The sequence below is a fragment of the Nymphaea colorata genome, chromosome 3, assembly GCF_008831285.2.
Source record: "Nymphaea colorata isolate Beijing-Zhang1983 chromosome 3, ASM883128v2, whole genome shotgun sequence".
Taxonomy (NCBI): Eukaryota; Viridiplantae; Streptophyta; class Magnoliopsida; order Nymphaeales; family Nymphaeaceae; genus Nymphaea; species Nymphaea colorata.
Genome location: NC_045140.1, coordinates 12446094 through 12464845, shown reverse-complemented (window position 1 = coordinate 12464845; position 18752 = coordinate 12446094). Strand labels below are relative to the sequence as shown.

The 18752-nt window shown below is 39.7% G+C and overlaps 1 protein-coding gene across 1 annotated transcript; it reads left to right on the top strand.

Moving 5' to 3' along the window:
• Window positions 1-275: 275 nt before the first annotated feature.
• Window positions 276-10974, top strand: LOC116251048 (meiosis-specific protein ASY1). Its single transcript, XM_050077004.1, has 21 exons — window positions 276-384; window positions 475-531; window positions 1962-2058; window positions 2158-2226; window positions 2326-2418; window positions 2731-2854; window positions 2972-3041; window positions 3141-3182; window positions 3274-3402; window positions 3482-3601; window positions 3928-3955; window positions 4031-4084; window positions 4671-4808; window positions 5351-5427; window positions 5519-5623; window positions 5724-5874; window positions 7619-7695; window positions 7790-7832; window positions 9257-9450; window positions 9548-9685; window positions 10701-10974. Exons 1-21 carry the CDS (start codon window positions 382-384, stop codon window positions 10752-10754), a joined length of 1863 nt encoding a protein of 620 aa, XP_049932961.1. The 5' UTR covers window positions 276-381; the 3' UTR covers window positions 10755-10974.
• Window positions 10975-18752: the final 7778 nt, after the last annotated feature.

Sequence of the window (18752 nt, the reverse complement as noted above, 5' to 3'; positions counted from 1 at the left end):
TTCTTTTTATCGTTTAAATATTTTAATATATTTATTCATTAATGTTAGTACACGAAAAAAATGAAAAATAGTCCGATATGGGCCGGTGATACGGTGTACTGGCCGGCTGAAACGGATGTGAATAATGAGACTGGCGGTACTGCTTTATAAGCATCTTGGGATCACTTGCGTGGGTGATATATTTTACTTAACCCAAGTTAAAGGACTCAACACAAGTAAGTTATTGGCTTGTTGCCGCACTTAACCGCAGTTAAATTGGCTAAGAGGTCTATAAGTAGAGGTCCAACCGCCCCACCCTCGTTACCGGCATTTCAAAATTTCCTCTCGCGCGCTTTTGACGACCGAAATCGTCTCTCCGCTGCCGCCTTCTCTCCAGAGAAAATGGTGATCTCTCTCTCTCTCTCTCTCTCTCTCTCTCTCTCTCTCCGTGTGTGTGTGTGAGAAAGTGACGGTCTATATCCTGGTCTGCTGCAGGTCGTGGCTCAAAAGCAGAAAGAAGCGGAAATCACCGAGCAGGATTCGCTTCTTCTGGTGAGAATCGCTCCATCCACACTAATTCTACCTATCTTCAGGTCATATATGGCGAATCAAGCTTTGATCGCCAGGTAGTGACAATTTGGATTGGTTCATGAGTTACCTTAAATAAATTGAATGCTTCGGAACTGATCATGCGTATCCATCCGCCGCTCATGACAGGCTAAAATTCAAGTGTCCTAGTGGTAATACTGAATGATCAGGATTGGATAGTCCTTTTTGTCGTTATACAGTGCCTAGTTGCTTGAATCTAGGCGATTCAGGGCGAGCTGAGCAGCATTAGTGGCGCGCAAGTCTACAATAGTAAAAACTGTTGGACAATTTAACTGACATTCTGATTAAACCTTATGAGGCGCACTCGTGATGTGCAACCGTATATAGTTAAAACAACCGTAGGCAGTGTAGCTGATATTCTAGTAAACGTCATTATAAAAGCAGACATGTGATGATTCTCAAATTTCAATGTCTATTCTTTATTCTTACTTAGATAGCATTTCCAGACATCCATTTTTTATTAAATAGTCAAAATCTCAACTCGATTAGTTGTGGCAAATATATTTCTGTATTTTGAATCTGAAGATTGTTCCTGAGTCTGATCGTCAGGCAAACTTAATTTTGTGTGATGATCCAAGTAGATCATGTGTCAATCTGAAAGTGTGGCGAGAAATTTGAATAAGTCATTCATTGATCATCATTCAGAAAAGAAAAATATTACGAGTAAGCCATTTTTTGATCATCATTGATTCATTCGAGGAACCCTGTGAGTTGAACCTCCTAGTCTTCGCAGGAAAAAGTTTTCTCACTATGACTTGTTTACGGGTAAAGTTCGTCCACAACTTTTATCTTCTAAAGGATTCCCGCGAGTCTACAGGCGAGTCTACAGCAACTAAAATACGTTATTAACTCTCAGTGGCTTATTTTGCAGTTTGCACTAAGCCATGAACTCGTCTAGAAAATTAGAAATTTTATCTTCTGAAGGTCCTTAAGTGGACATTCAGAAGGTAAAAATTCTGGCTCCTTAAGCTTCTACCAAATTCTGTCCATAAATAAACTATTGATTCTCTCTCTTTCTCTCTCTGTTTCTCTCTGTGTGTGTGCGCGTATATATATGTATCTGCACGTATGCGAACACGTATCTGTGTATGCCTCCATGCATTTCTAGTGCACGGGTGGGAACTAACTGCCACAGATAGCTAAAGGTGAGCGATCTTTATGTAGACTTTATTAAATAAACCACACTTTGATTTTTGAGATCAAGTAGGTAATTTTTAGCTGAAATGCTGGCCACTTTTTCCTTAAGACTTTTTAATCATCTTGATTTCATGACACATCTTTGGCTCATTAAGGTTTTAGACATTATTATTTCGTTCTAGTTTCATATGGTAATTGTTGGCCATAATTCTTTCTTGACATACTTTTTTCCACAGACAAGAAACCTTCTACGTATCGCAATATTCAACATCAGCTACATCAGAGGTCTGTTTCCTGAGAAATATTTCAATGACAAGTCCGTCCCAGCATTAGGTCAGAACTGTCGGTGATACAATCTCTTGCAAGTACATGTCAACGGAAACTCATTGTTGCTTGCATTTTCACTTACAACTTTTGGCATTTTTGTAACAGAAATGAAGATTAAGAAACTTATGCCTATGGACGCTGAATCAAGAAGGCTAATTGATTGGATGGAGAAAGGTAGAAAGGCATCACCAAAGCAGTCATTTATTTTTCCTTGAAATTTTTTTTTCTGTTGAAACTGAATGATTTTGTAACTCATATTCTTTACGTATGTAGGCGTTTATGATGCATTGCAGAAAAAGTACCTGAAGACGCTGCTTTTCTGCATCTGTGAAAAACTTGAGGGTCCTATGATTGAAGAATACACATGTAAGCTGGAAACCTGAATTATAAAGGTTTACTAGGAACTAACTTGAATATGAACGACCATTATTTACAACGCATTTCTATCCGAGAGATAATGAATGGCGGGCAGGCAATGGTCTGTTCAGTAGGTTCCAGATTGCTGAAACTTCAGCAATCTGGAACCAGAACTCCACTTCCAGAGTCTGCTGGAAAGAAAATCTGTGTGCATGTCCACGGTCCAGTTTATGTGTTGTCTGATTTGCCTGTTCTTCAACAGCTTTTCACTTCCTCTGTACTTCTGGATGATTTTTGATTAACAATGGACAATGCTTGCAGTTTCTTTCAGTTACACAAATTCAGACAGCGATGAAATCTCCATGAACATAAATCGTAATGGGATCAAGAAGCATGGAACTGCGTTCAAGACAAGCCCTTCTGATGTTACTCCAAATCAGATGAGGTATAGCAAAATTTTCTTCTTCAAATATATTACTTGATCGCAGCACACATCAGAGTCAGATGACAACTCGACTAGAGTTATGATACAATGACTAGACTGATCGTGTGGTTTACACAGGAGTTCAGCCTGTAAGATGGTGCGGACCTTAATTCAGTTGATGAGAACTCTTGATCGGATGCCTGAAGAGGTAATTTGATTAGTTTCCCAGTTCTTTTCGAGAAAATTAAAACATAAGAACGTCTTTCTCTCAAATTATTGATTTTCTAAATATTAATGTTCAATTCAGCGTACTATCTTGATGAAGCTCCTTTACTATGATGACATAACGGTATGTGGTAGGCTTATCAGTGATTCTACTTTTTGTGCTGCAATTTCAGCTTGTATATTTTTCTTAATCTGTCGATGATCTTGTCACACAGCCTCTTGATTACGAGCCCCCCTTCTTTAGGAGTTGCTCTGAAGAAGAAGGGTATAGTCATTGGGCAAAAAAGCCATTAAAGTTGGAAGTTGGTAATGTTGACAGCAAGCATCTTGTTTTGGCTCTCAAGGTCGGTTCCTGGATATATCCTGAGAAATGGTTAGTGATCTAGGTGCCCTGTGATCCTAAGTTCTGTTACATGTGCGCAGGTCAAGAGCATCCTGGATCCTTGTGAGGATGAGAATGATGAACTTCAAGAAGATGAAGTAAGCGTGGGTGCAGATTCCATGCAGCAGAGGTGTGAGGATTCTTCCTCCACTGACACAGATGTAAGCCTGTTCTTTTTCCGTTAGCTAAAATCAAATGTTCTGTTCGATAACCTGCCTAAAATAGATGGAAATGTGGGCGGCAATAGTGTTTTTATTCTTTTCTTATGGTCTTGGGAGGACTTGCTCACACCTTGTGAACGGAAGATCAGTAGATCACATTTTTGCTTTGTGAATTATCCCACCGCAAACAGTTAGCATGTCAGAGGTGAAAAAGTTCGCTGTTTTAGATATAATTTATTTGGGAGGAAGCAAAGCAAAATAAAATCAGAATCTATTAATACTAGCTGTATAAATTGCAATAACTACCCCTGGCTTGTCTGATGCAGGATGGTCAATACATTGTGGCACCGGCTGGTAATTCTTTTTGAGCTTATCATTTTAGCTGTTTTTCTGGTCTACCTTTGACTGCATTGACAAGCTTCAGTACAGGTATGAATAAACTGGAAAAGAACAACAGTGGGATCGATGACACCTTCAATGAGGGTAAATGAAACACAAAACCCTGAATTCTCAATTTGAAAGTGATATTTTTTCTTGAAGAACTTCTCAGTTTATCTGGCCTTTATGTGGCTTCCATCACCAATATATCCAATATCTGTGACCATCCTATCCTCATTTTGGATGATGTTGGCATACCGGTTACAGCAGCCACTCTGATGGTACCTTTGCACAAACATCCTAAATGGCCAAGTTGCCCTCTTATTCAGTTGGATGATAAGCCATCACCAATATCCTTTCTTGATCAATGCTCTGCTAGATCTATGCTTTCATCGATAGCTCGATTTTCATCCTTCTAACTATATTGAGGTCTTCCACATTATTGTTTTTCATATATTTCATGGGGCCTAGTTAACACGGCTGCCTGGTTATGGACCATTTGGATGGTCACAGAACCCAAGCCAAAATTCCCTGCTTTGATTGGCGAATGCCGGCCAATTCAAACCGCCTGATATGAATGAACAATTAAATGTCCTAATGCAGGAAGCCACTTGGTTAAATCCTTGTTTTCTCTGGATAGTTCTTCTTGAATCTTATAGTCCTGTGATTGCCTGAATTTGGTGGCGTGCAGATGATACACAAGATGATGAACATGAAAGTGAAAAGTTGGCTTGCATAAGGGATTGGATCATTTCAATGCACACAGACACTATTGATCTCCCTGACATTCTATCGAACTTTCCAGATATATCAGTTGTAAGAGGATTCCGTGTATCAAATTCAGCTTAAAACATCTTCTTAACAGTTGCTAATCCTTGAATGTTATTTCTTTTGTTGATTTCAGGTATTAATAGAAGGTAATTCAATTTCAATTGAAAGAAAGATTGTTTGAGAAGTATGTCGGGGGAATTGTCTGTATTTATTGCCCCTTCCTCAATCATCTAAAATACACAGCATTAGGAGGCTTCGTAATTCTAAATTTTCCTCCCATTAACGCCTTAACTCCCTCCCATTTGCTGGTATTCCACCTTGTGGCTGGCTCAAATTCCATTCCTTTTCTAGTTTGCTAGATTCTGTATGCAGTTTAGGGCTTGCCGCTGGATTGCAAACTCTACAAATGTGGATATTCCATTATATGTTCTGCCATTTCTCAACTTGAGAAATTGCAAGATTGCCGGTGGGATATCATTAGTTAGAAAGACCTATTGACTGGAACTTAATACTAACTGGAATTCACCTCTGTCCTCTTAGCATCATGCATGGGTATAGCCTTTTCCCCCTTATAATGAACGGCAACGCTAAAACTTTCAGCCATTGTGAGCAAGCTTGTAGAGGAAGGCCTTCTTACAAGTGCGGGGAAAGATATCTACTCCATAAAAAGGGCAAAGGTAAGATGCCACCGTGACTTCCCTGATGCGTTTCTTATTCAAGAAGCTAGAGAATTCCTGCACGAGTTCCCTGATTGACGTATTCGTTCAGAAGCTAGACGTTGACCTCAATGTTGTGAAGGAGGAAATGGATGTTCCAGAAAATGATACTCTGACAAGCCAAAATGAAGGAGATGGTGATCGGATGTATATGAAGGTGCTTATCTAAAAATTTAAACTTTAAAATAAATATACATATGTGCAAATTATATGGAATTTCATGTCTTGATTAAATACCCGGTATTCCTTAATTGCAGGCTTTGTATCATGCACTTCCTTTGGACTATGTCACCGTCGCCAAGCTGCAGAACAAGTTGGAAGGGGAGGCAAACCAGGCTACTGTCCGGAAACTGATGAACAGGATGGCAAAGGAGGGATACATCGAAGTCAAAGGAAGCAGAAAATTCGGTATTCACTTAATTCCTCGTCTAGCGATAGTTCAAAATGTAGATTTCCTTCACCATTTCTTGTGATTTTCTAGGAAACCTCCTCTAGCAATCTTTACTTCCGATTTCCGAAACCTTCCACCATTAGAAATCTTTGGTTTAACCATAGCCATCGATGTTTCCGTATCTTACAAATAGCTTGATGCCATTGGCATTTTAAAGCCACTGGACAAAGATGCCTCATATCTTGAGAACATCGTCAAAGGGCATGGAGTTATCACGACATTATTGCAACAAAATTCTTTTGTCAGCGTAAACATATTCCTTTACGTTTTAGTGTTTTTTCTGTTCTCATTTTGTATTCATCAATTTCATGGAAGTTCTTTACAATTTGCAAAAAAACTCTTCGAAATCTAGCCTTTCATTATTTTCTGTTATTTTTATACTTCATTAATTGTTAGAACATTTTTCCCTAAATGTTTTGAGAAAGGCCAGCTTCTACATGGTACTTGTGGAACTTTTTCCCAGACCTTATGTCATGGCAGATTTTTTGGTAGTGTAGAAGAGTAAAATGAAGACTTCATGTTTAAATCTAAGGTCAAATTTATGAATCTATTTCTTTTGGCAAATTTTCGTAAATTTGGTGACAGCTTGTCACCCGAATTTTTGGTAATGCATCTACCTGTTTGATCGGCTACGAATTTGACGTGAATTTTTGACAAAAGAATGCTATGTCACACCCATAAACTTAAGATTAGACATATCAAACGCACCCACGCCAAGCTTGGCGAGACAGAAAACCGGTATTCGTTGAATTAAAATATCGATGCATGTTTACCCATTCATGTGCTATGAGCAAGTTTTCTCATTCTTTTTGATTAAAAGAATTTGGTAGGGTCCGGGTAAAGGTTCTGACAAGAAGCTAAGCTGCACGGATCCGCTTAGCTTGCTGACAAGAAATCAAAAAGACGAAAAATGGTTATTTTGTCTTGAAAGTGGCAGTAAAACCCTTCGGCCGAGCTTCTTGAACTCAGCCTCTACCTTGCAAAAGGTGACCGACACAAAAAAATGTCGTTAATAAAATATAATAAAAAAAGTAAAATTGAAGCTTATTTTTCAACACTGATAAAGGCCGATCCGTATCCATATCTTTGAAACGCCATATGAAACGAAAACCGAGATTTACAATACAATTTTCGCTGCTCTCCAATTTGTTTTCACATGCTTTTTCATTAAATTTTGCTTTCATTTCTTTTGGTAGTTTACAGGGGAATCTCTTTGTACTTGGCGTCATAGATGGGGTGCTCGGTCTTCCTTTTGTAGCAGTTTCTTGATTAGTTTTTTTTTTTAATTAAAGCTTTTAATTAGGTTAAGGGTGGAGTAGGAAATTTTTTCTTGAAGAGTGTGGAATTAAAGTTTTTAAATTTTGATAAGAATCTACATATCATTTTTTAAAATTTTTATATAAAACAAGTGAAATGTAATTTTTTAATACTTTTTTGAGAAAAGGCCCAGTTTGTGTCTTGAACCCCAAGATGTTACCCTGCCTTCTTTGAGTCGGTTTAATTTGAGATTCACTGCCGAGGATTTCGGAATGTTGGCCTTAACGATGGGGACTGTCAAGTCGGAAAACTGACCACACCGCAATGGCCAATGTTTTCCAGGAAATGCTTTAATCCTCATAGGGAAACCAGCCATTTACTTTTTCTACTGTGCCACTAACCAGTTATTATATTTTCCATTTGGACTTTTCCTCCCGGCTACAGGGAAGCGTGTCCTTCACTCGGAGATAACTAGCAGGAAGCTTCTGGAGATCAAAAAAGCTCTAAACATTGACGTCTCAGTGAGAAATCTACGCCCTTTGTATAGGTACATAATACATCCACTGTTCCACAGTCGATCACGCCTGTTGATGAACTGTTCTTTGCTATTAATAGGTAATTGAAAACAATGGACCATCTACCAGGACAGTCGGTGAAGGTACGCTATTGTGTTATTATCCATTTTGCGTTAAGCATGACACTTCGTCACCTAGGATAGGTTATGAAATATGAAGCAGGCAGTTCTGCTTCTCCGTCACCTAGTAACCCTTGTGAAGCGGTGAGAGCGATGGCCCAGGATCAATGTATTGGGGAATTCACAACGGGTCAGGTTACATTTGAAAGTCACAACCACCTATGGTTTTGATTCTTTCGAATATTCATTAATTGGGAGCAGAATGCTGAGCAACAACCACAAGTATTTTTGAAGGATTTCGTTTGTCCTTTTCCTGTTCCTGTTTCTTGCGCGAGAAAACACCATCTGGTTTGTGAAACTTAGTCGCACTCTCAGTGACATAAAACCACAATATTGCGTGCGTACGAGAAAGCTGCATTAAATAGAGGCATAGTGTCACTTTCAGAGGCGAAGTACCACACTAGGTTGATGCATGCATGACTTTCGAATTCCATTTGATTTCAAGACAGCTAAAGCTCTCCCACTGCACCAGCCGCCTCCTGTGCCTTTGAGGCTGAGGATATGGCATCCAGTTGACCTCAGGTAATTGAATTGATTATCTGTAGTTCGAACCCACTTGGTTCGATAGGCTAGTGAGATAAATATGAGGTTGCGTGGCAAAATCAGAGAGTCTGGTAGGATCAGATTGTGTTTGTCGAACTCATCTCATTCAGCCTCTTAATCAATTGACCAGCGAACCAGCGACTGGGCTTGTCCTTGGCCTGTTTACTTCTTATTATTAGCCCTCGAGGAGATTTGCAGTTACTACCCTCTTGGACGGAAAACCCTCTAATTGACAATTCCAATTCAATCTATGGGGATGTGATTACTGCACTGAAAAATCATGAACCAGCGGTATGAAGTTTTAGCTAGGCCAATTATATTGGTTAAATGGTTCATTAGACGCATTCGATGGGCCAATCTGGGCTTCTTGATTAACAGGAGTTGAGGTTGTTCTACCATCAAATGATTTCATGAATTGAGTTTCAACGAGCCTTCCATTTGTTCGAGTAGTTTCCCGGCCCAAACTAAAGTCGACGTTGCACTTACTGCATCTAGCTCAGCTCATGGGGATACCGCGGATGGATCTTGTGTTGACTATTTGCTTCAGATCCACTTTTAAGTTATTGAAGTTTGATTGATCTACGTGATTTCGCGAGATTGGTAGTCGTAAAAGACTGAAGAAGAAAGCCACTATTTTGGCTGAAAAAATATGGTCTGCAGGTTGATTTAAATCTCCGAATATTTTGGTTTCCTTGAACTATGCACAAGTATGAGCTATAAATTGCAGCGAAATTAAGGGTTTTTAGCTTAGGAGATGAGAGGGCCTCTGCCAAGGCTACCGAGTGCCGATTAAGATGTTTGATAAATCTATTATGCTGCCCGTTCTTTCTACTTGTACTATTCAGATATCAAACAAGATCCAGGGCGCCGGAACCTCAACGACGGATCCACATATGGTGGTTTTCACTCGATTGGTTCGGAACTTACTCGTACTCGTGGGAGATCTGGTATGCTGAAAAACGCTTCCTTTCACAGCGACCAAACTTCTGGTGCAGAGATGAGAGCGGACCCACGTACACCCACCAGCATGGCTGTAGTGGTCAGTCCCATTTTGTTTCTAATTTTGACTTCGTAGTTTTTATGGATTATTGTAATCGCCTTAACATTAAAATGTGTATCATGATTGAATCTTGAAGCCGATGGCCTCTCGAGAGAGCATGATACATGGCGTAGCTCATGGTGGAGGATGCAGGATCGATTCCCTGGGCAACGATCCTGATGCATTGAGGTGCAGTCAGTCCACTCAGGAAAAGAGAGCCAGAAAAGCTAGCACGGTATGCTGCAAGTCTTTCTCTCTTCTAATCAACCTAATCACGTAGATGTGTTTAAAACAGTTCAAAATTATAAGATTGAAACAAACTTTACGAAAAACCAATGTGGCACAAATTTTATAAAATGAGTCTATTTAACCGCCTTAATTTTGATTGTTTCATCAAATCTGATGCACATATTGGACATGTACGTTTTTCTGTTCCATTTTATAGTTTTGGATATTGACAGCAAATTCATATGTTTGAGTTTGCCAGAAATAATTTTATGCGGATTTACCGGCTTGGCCTCTTGTTGGAATGCATGGAACTAAATACCTGGGCTTTGCGTACTCTTTATATAAATTTTTGCTTTCACATTACTCCAATTGTTTGGTTTCATAGAGCTTTTTTTCGGGGAATTGAGAAGTTAACGAACAAAAAATTTGTCCTAACCAGTTCAAGTGGAATTTTAATGCGGTACTAAAGCTCCATAATAGCTCCAAAACTCCCGGCACTAAAGTTCCGTGTTTATATGCAGCTGGAACTTTCCACCGAATTTGAACTGCTCCACAATAAAGTTCCACCTTTTCAAAGTACAAACGGGCAATGTCATTTTGAAAGCTAGCCCCTTGGAATATCATTTTTAGCGTAATACAGATATTTGCCATTTACTTTTAAAAGATCGTCTAGTATCTTGTCAGTCTACCTGCTGGTTCTCACAAATTCAATTTCACGTGTAGAGAATAGAGTACTAAAACGAACAGTTCTAGCTTTGGTAGCTCATAAAATCTGGTCAATACAGTTGGTAGCAAGCTTTTAGTGTGCCGATTACAAAAGAGTTTCCTAAATAATTCTCCTATGATTCATTTTTGTCCTTGCAGCCCAGCCGGCAAGTTATTTTCGAGACTTCGTGGTATCTTAATTAGATGCCTTCTAGTCGTATTGCCGGAAGCAAAACGAATCTCTTGAATGCGCTTTACTCTGTTACAATGATGCATACTATTTTGCTAACCGTTAGAAAATTACCTTTTCCCTTCAGGTAAGGGAGCCAATTCTACAATATTTGAAGCGGCAGAAGTCGCAGCCCAAGTGAGGACGGTGTAACTAAGGAGCAGACTGCTCCTTCCGTCGAAATCTGTACTTCCAGATGAGTAGAATAAAGGGTATTATGGTAGTGAAATACTGGAAGGCTGTGGCGCGATACAACATGGAAGTGCGATCATAGCCTTATGTCATAGCGATAAATGGTATTCAGTAAGTAAAGGAATTGATTCAGCTCATTCCATAGAGCCCGTAAAGCTCGACTCGTTGTCATTTTTGTACTCGAACATATTATTCAACTACTTTTTTCCCCTTAATGGAACGTTAACCTGTCCCCCCGTGGGTATTGATGCCGACAAGACTGCTGGCTTCTCAAAAGATATTACTGGAAACCCGAGTCTTGTTTTTTTGGTCAAACGTTTGAAGTAACCGATGCGTGAAAGGATAAGATGACCTACCAATAAAATGTCACGCAGGCCACATGCGACTCCCTTCTTAGTGTTTCAGTCCGATATATATTGCCAGGCTCTCAGCTTTGTATTTTTCACATGGTCCATGTGAAGCGGTTAATATATATTTAGTTAGTAAAACCGTTTCAGATTTGTTATTTCTGCTATAAAGTTAAGTGATCTGTTGTCAAGGTTGTAAAACAGCTTTAATTACTTTAGGTTGCTTAAAGAAGCAACCCATGATACAACTGCTTAGCGACCCTCGTAACAGAATACTCAAACTTTTACAACAGAAGAACAACAGTTAAACAGTTTGACTAACCAAATATACATCAACTCCTACGCTGTCCACCCGTGCATGGTTTTTTTTTTTTCTTTTTTTTTAATAATTTTTTTCAGACTGTGGTGTATGTTGGGGGTTGAACACACCAAACGTTGTTAATATTGTTCCTGGAGCTGTAATGGTTTGATCATCGGTAAGATATATCGTTTGATACACATTGATATGGGCTATGCTGACAATAAAAATAGAGAGTTCATATATCCTATCACGGTTGGTGAGACCAGAAGACATTTTTTCATCTTATTTTTGCCTAGGTAGGAGGCCAATTTTGTCATTTCCTTTTGTTCCTCCGCAGCAAGGACACAAGTGTTTCTGATGCAACACCAACAAAGGCCTCTGGCAGTACGTGGATGAAAGGATCAGTCGTGTAACTAAACGCTTGGATTATGAGGAATTCCTTTGTTGAGATTCTATGGTGGGAATGAAGTTGCTCTCTCTGATTTTTTGGATGTCCATTTGTCTTCCTATGCATCTCTCTCTTTCTCTCTGGCTCTCTCGCTTGCTGCTGCAATTGTCCCGTGGTGAACGGATGGCAAGACATTGTCCCCATTGTCCACCATATTCGTCCATGGGGCTATGAGAGAGGAAGCAAGAGACAAGTTTTTACGTGGTTCGATGAAGCACACCTACGTGTCCACGAGAGAGGCTCTTCTACCATGTATGAGTAGAGAGATTCTTTCCACTATTTGTAATGTTACACATCAATCTTCTCCTTGATTTTAGGAGAAGTTAGATAATTGTTCTTATGAGCTGTACACAAACGTTTGTTGCTGGTAATAGTTTGGGATTGGCTTTCCTTGTTGGGTTGTTGCTCTCCTGTATCGTTATCCTCATTTGTAACCATAGCTCATTTTCCTTTCTCATCATATTCTTTAGTAACTGACGTGATCTGCAGCTTGGCTGATTCAGCATTTTGTGTAACTGTTGTAATCTTCATTCTAGCTGTTTAATGATTATATCCCTTTATCGTTGATTCAGCATCTGGCGTAATCTTCAATCTAGTCGGTTGTTGATTATAGCCCTTTACCATTTCATCCCCCCTCAAACTGGGTGGGGCTTTGGTCAGGCCCTGTTTGTCTCTAAGTGAATTAAAGGAGTTGCTGGATAATGCCTTGGTGAATATATCAGCAAGTTGTTGAGATGAAGATACAAATTGTGTGGTAAGTTGACCGAGCGCAACCTTTTCACGAAGAAAGTGGTAATCGAATAGTTTAGCAGCAGCAGCCGCCATAGACCTATACTCAGCTTCAGTCGTCGATCGTGCAACAATGGGTTGTTTCTTTGCTGTCCAAGATATACAATTGGTGCCGATGAAAGTGCACCCAGTAGTCGAGCGTCATGACATCCCGCCTACTAAGAATCAGAGAAGGCATGAAGCCAAAAATCATTCTAAGGAGAGAGAGTACAACCATGAGAAATAGTTCCATGAATGTAGCAGAGTATACACTTAACAAGTTGGAAATGACTATTTTTCGGTGTCTGAATATATTGACTGACATAATTAACACTGAATGATGTCTGGCCTTGTAAACATCAAGTATTGTAGCCCCTCCTCCAACCAGACTCTGAAATAATGTTGGATCTGAAAAAACTTCATCATCAGCAGGAGTTTGATAATGTTGAACCAAAGGTGTGATCGCAGGTTTACAACCAAGCATGTTCGCATGTGCGAGTAGACTGAAGGTGTAACACTTTTGATTTCAGAAGAGTCCAGGTCTTAACCACCTCTACTCCTAAGAAGTGATGGAGATATCCAAGGTCTTTCATAGCGAACTCAATACTCAATACTCAACTCTTTGACAAATTGTTGAAGAAGGATACTATTGCTGCTTGTTAATATAATGTCATCAACATAAAGAAGGAGAAAAATTGCATCTTGAGCTTCTTGATAGACAAATAGGGAAGAGTCAGATATGCTGGCATAAAAGCCTTTTGTTAATAAGAATGAACCAAAGCGATCATACCAAGCTCAAGGAGCTTGGCGAAGTCCATATAAAGCCCGGTGAAGTTGGCAGCCATGCGTGAGTTTGGAAGGACCAACAAACCCTAGTGGTTGTTAAATGAACACAGTTTGATCCAAGTTGCCATGGAGGAACGCGTTTTTGACATCAAGCTGTTTAATCTCCCAATGATTAGTCAAGGCAATAGTAAGAACAATGCAAATCGTAGTTGGTTTGATAACGGGAGAGAATGTTTCCATAAAATCAATCCCTGGAATTTGATTGAACCCTCAAGCTACCAGCCTTGCCTTCAAGCGTTCCAAAGTACCATCGGTTTTTAATTTGGTTTTAAAAACCTAGCGCGTGCTAACCACATTCATATGTTGTTTTCGAGGAACTAGAGTCCAAGTTTGACATTGGTGAAGGGCATGTAGTTCTTTTCATCGCCGCCACCCAACCATCATGCAATAAGGCATCTTTCACTGTTTTTGGCTCGAGCAGAATATTCATAGTAAGAAAATAATGAGGATTAGGTTTAGCAATACCAGCCTTTGCTCGAGTGATCATAGCATGAGAATTTGAGGATGAAGAATGAATGGATGCAACATGGAGATCCCTCATTGGTATGGTGGCATTTTGGAATGAAGGCGATGGTGCAGCTATAGAATGTTGGAGGCTCACTTGAGGCGGAAGCTCATTAGAAGAAGATGTTAAGTCAGCGGCAACAGGGGAGAGCACTACTTGTTGATGCGTGGAGAAGTCGAGAGAAGCCGGGGCAGGAGAACTAGCTGGTAACACTTCTTGAGTTGGGAGCTCTTCATGATGCGTACAAGTGGAAGATCCAACAGTGAGCTGCCTATCATCTAGGCTTTGAATATTATTAGGGTGCTCGGTCCAATCATTGAATGTTGCAGGTTGCAGCTAATGTTCAACTTTGGAAAATAATATGCCAGGCTTGTGATAAGAAAAATAAGTTTCATCAAAAACCACATGCAGTGAAGTATATATACGGCCAGTAGGAGGATATAAACACCGATAGCCTTTGTGAATGAAACTATATCCCAAGAATACACAAGGTAACAATCTTGGTTCAAATTTATGCTTGGCATAATCTTTTAAGTAAGGAAAGCAACGACTTCCGAAAATACGAAGGCATGTATAATCTGGTTTCTTCCCAACAACACACTCAAATGGCAATTTCATTTGCAAGGTGAGTGTAGGCAACCTTTTGATTAACCATGCAGCAGTTAAGAAAGCATCGATTCAATATTTCATGGGTATATGAGCATGAAAGAGCATGGTGAGACCCAATTCCACTATCGACCGATGATGCCGTTCAGCCAGTCCGTTTTGCGGTGGCATTTTGGGGCATGACTTAAATGTCGGATGTCATGATTTCTCAAATAATTGTCTAGGATCCGACTATTAAATTCACGTCCTTCATCGGTTTGAAATTTTTTTAACTTTGTCTCAAATTGTCGTTCAACTACTTTATGGAAATCCATAAACACTTAACAAAGTTCAGATTTGCGCCGAAGAGGATATAACCAAACAAATCTTGTAGCTTCATCAACAAATATAACATAAAAATGAAATTTTTGTGTAGACGCGATAGGGGCTGGTCCCCATAAGTCACAATGAACACGTTTAAGAAAGATTTGAGAATGCTCTTCTACAGAAAGAAATGGAAGCCGACACATTTTGGCAAGCTAACAACTAGAACAAACTGACATTCTTGATTGAGGCCTACTCACCTCAATATTATTTTTGCTAACAAGAAAATCAACTATCCGATGATGAGGATGGCCCAAACGCTGATGCCACGTTTCTTTATTGACTGACCGAAACCTACCGAAAAAAGATGACTGCATGCTGCCGATCCTTGGGATTTTCTTGAAACACAAAAAGATCTCCGGTTCTACTGCTCGATGCTATTAGATGATTGTCCCTCCTGTCCTTAACAGAAAAACCATCAGCAGAAAATTGAAAAACATATGGATATTCAGACGTTAATTGGCTGACTGAGACTAAATTCTTCTTAATTTGAGGCACAACTAGAACATTATTGAGAGGTAGACATTTTTTCCCGTTTTGAATATCAGTATTTTCAATATGAGTGATACTAAGTTTTTCACCATTCCCCACCATAATTTGACCGTTACCATGATATTCTGTATAGTTTGTAAGGTTACCTAGATCAGACGTTATATGTGTAGATGCCCCCGTATCAGGAAACCATTTGTCATCATGTCTGTTAGCTATCTTCACTGCTGCCAATGCGTGTGGTACTTCCTGCACTTGGAAAGCGTGATTAAACTGATGCCAACAATTAGCAACATTGTGATTCATTTTGTGGCAGATTTGACATTGAATACCTTTGTTCTTGTTTTGGTTTTCTCCGCATCCACCATTCTTATTTTGATTGAACTGAAAATGTCTTCCTCCTTGGGCCGACTGAAAATGTCCTCCTCCTTGGGCTGACTGAAAATGTCCTCCTCCTTGGGCCGACTGAAAGGGTCCTCCTCCTTGGGCCGCTTGTGTGAATTCTCGCCCCTTTGAGTTAAAGAACTGATTTCTATTTGATTTAAACTTGGAATTTGAATATTTTTGCTGTAAAATGCAACCTACTGACTAGTATCCTCAAGATACATACTTCGCATAGTTTCATGACTCTGGAGTAAAGCTACCAAATCTATGTAGGATGGTGTTGGGGGTTTCATCATAGTGGTGGTAAAGGACTCGTATTTCTGTCCCAATCCACTAAGGAGTCAAAAGACTTTGGAATGGTCTTCTATAGGCTTGACTATGACCCGCAAGCTCGTCAAATATCTTCTTGAACCCACAAATATAACCAACAATAAATAGATTTCTTTTCTTATAAGTCTGAAGCCTTTGCATAAGCAAGTGTTCCCTCTCTTGACATTTATGAGAGAAATGTGTTATAAGAGTATTCCATACCTCTTTAGACGTTTGAAATCCAATGACAGTACCCATGACTTCTTCTACAAGAGTGCCGGTGATCCATCCACGCAATAGTTGATCCGATTTTCGTGATGCTTGATAGATTGGATTCACTCGTTCCGCCATCGTACCATCTTCTTTGGTAAGCTTGACCGTGGGTTCGGGCGCAGCCGTCTCTCTCCTTCGATGAACTCAGTCATATCTTGGTTCTCAATGAGTCCAAGCAATTGAGTTTTCCATATCAAAAATTTGGTCTGGTTTAACTTAATGGTCACAAAGTTTGCGATGTTTAAGTTGTAAGGGTATGGGTAAGGAGAGTAGACGATGGAAGCCATTAATGGTATACTAAAAAGAAAAACTCACGGCTCAAGACCCTAAATCTCTAATACCATATGAAAGAGGGAAGCAAGAGACAAGTTTTTACGTGGTTCAGTGAAGCACACCTACGTCCATGAGAGAGGCTCTTCCACCATATATGGGTGGAGAGATTCTTCCACTATTTATAATGTTACACATCAATCTTTTCCTTGATTTTAGAAGAGCTTACATAATTGTTCTTATGACCTGTACATAAACGTTTGATGTTGGTAACAGTTTGGGATTGGCTTTCCTTGTTGGGTTGTTGCTCTCCTATATCGTTATCCTCATTCGTAACCATAGCTCGATTTCCTTTCTCATCATATTCTTTAGTAACTGACGTGATCTGCAGCCTGGCTGATTCAACATTTTGTGTGACTGGCGTAATCTTCATTCTAGCTGTTTGCTGATTATATCCCTTCACCGCTGATTCAGCATCTGGCATAATATTCATTCTAGCTGGTTGCGGATTATAGCCCTTTACCGTTTCAGGGGCTTCTATTTACTAACTTCACTACTCCACAAATAGAAAGCTCTTGGATGCATTGGCTGATGACTTCAATACTTGTACTCTTAATATTTGCCTCATTGGTGCTGGCTGCCGGACTAGATGCTCTGCTTGGGTGTCGGAAGCATGTATCGTGGAGCTTGGCCGCTGTCATTCTCGTTGCATAAAGGGTGGAATGTTTTCCTTAGAGGATGTCAGGTGTTATGTCCATAGTATTTATGTTGAGGTGCTTGAGTAGTTTCACCTCTCTGCTTGTCTTTCGCCCCCATTTTTTCAGCGGCTGAAACTTACTGAGCCAGCTCCCAAACCCTAGCCTTAGGAGTCTGCTGTTTGGGACATCAAGGGTTGGTTCTCCTTTCCCGTGCTAGTTCTGGTGACTAGTGGTGTTCAGCCTGTGCTACCTTGAATTTCCAGCGTCACTTTTGTTGTCTTTGATGTGGCATCCACTGCAAGACACGCCCATTTGTTGTATGTTCTGGCTTTCAGGCCTTTGCTCGGGCTGTAGACAAGCGATGCTGGTTATATACACCACTTTGTGTATGTAATTTTGTGCATCATTTTAAATATGATTAACATAAAAAGGAGATTGTTGTAGTGATAAAACATAAACAATAGAAAGAAGATTCGATAAAAGTAATTTTTGTCTGTTCGTATGTGCATATCGTTATGACCAATATACCCTTTAAGAAGTAGAAAAATGTGCTTGTTTTTTTGCCCCTCTTATAACGTTATCTCATAATACCCCTTTAAATAGTAAAAAAAACATTTATGATTTTGTTCTTCTTATAACGTCATCTCATTATCTCATAATATATAAAAAACATTTTCTTTTTTGGTTCCTCTTATAGTGTTACCTCATTATCTCATAAATATTTTATTAACTCATAAACATTATCACAAAAAAATTTTACTACATCATCAGCCATTTGTCTCAAACATTAACTTGTCGGTCAAAGGCAAATCAGCTGGTGCACTCGATAGACACTAACGCCCCTCATTTGGCGGCAGGAATGATTGAGTAGTTCGTACGTAAAGTTGTTGTTCTCCAAAAATACCATTTGGTATGACAAAATGGCTTTTTCAAAAAAAGCATGCCCTGAAGTGGACTGCGGGAATGATGTGAGAAGCCTCATCGGTCATGGAGCATATGCTTCTCCATAACGCTTCGAATGTTCACAGGGAAGGGAGTTATCACATTCAGGCAGCGGTTATCGTCCTCATTGGAGCGGTTCTTGTCATCGCTCAAACAGCATCAGTTGGATCAGCCTTAAGGACGTCTGTTGGAACAAGTGGAGGCTTCTACCAGGTTCGCTTATTCTAGAGGGAGTTCTCATTCACAGGGTGCTCTTATCATTCTTTTTTTTTGCTTGTTGTAATCAACAATGTCTATTTCAATCGATATCGAAGAATACGACACCGAGCATCTGTTGTTTGACGTCAAATAAGGTAAAGTCGAACTATACATTGGACAAAACTTGAAAAATTTGGAAAA

What these genes read in the sequence shown, in the direction of transcription:
- LOC116251048 (XM_050077004.1), top strand. An exon ending in TACCAGGACAGTCGGTGAAG is followed by an intron (nt 7,833 to 9,256) that starts GTACGCTATTGT and finishes TGTACTATTCAG; the next exon opens with ATATCAAACAAGATCCAGGG. An exon ending in GAGCCAGAAAAGCTAGCACG is followed by an intron (nt 9,686 to 10,700) that starts GTATGCTGCAAG and finishes TTTTCCCTTCAG; the next exon opens with GTAAGGGAGCCAATTCTACA.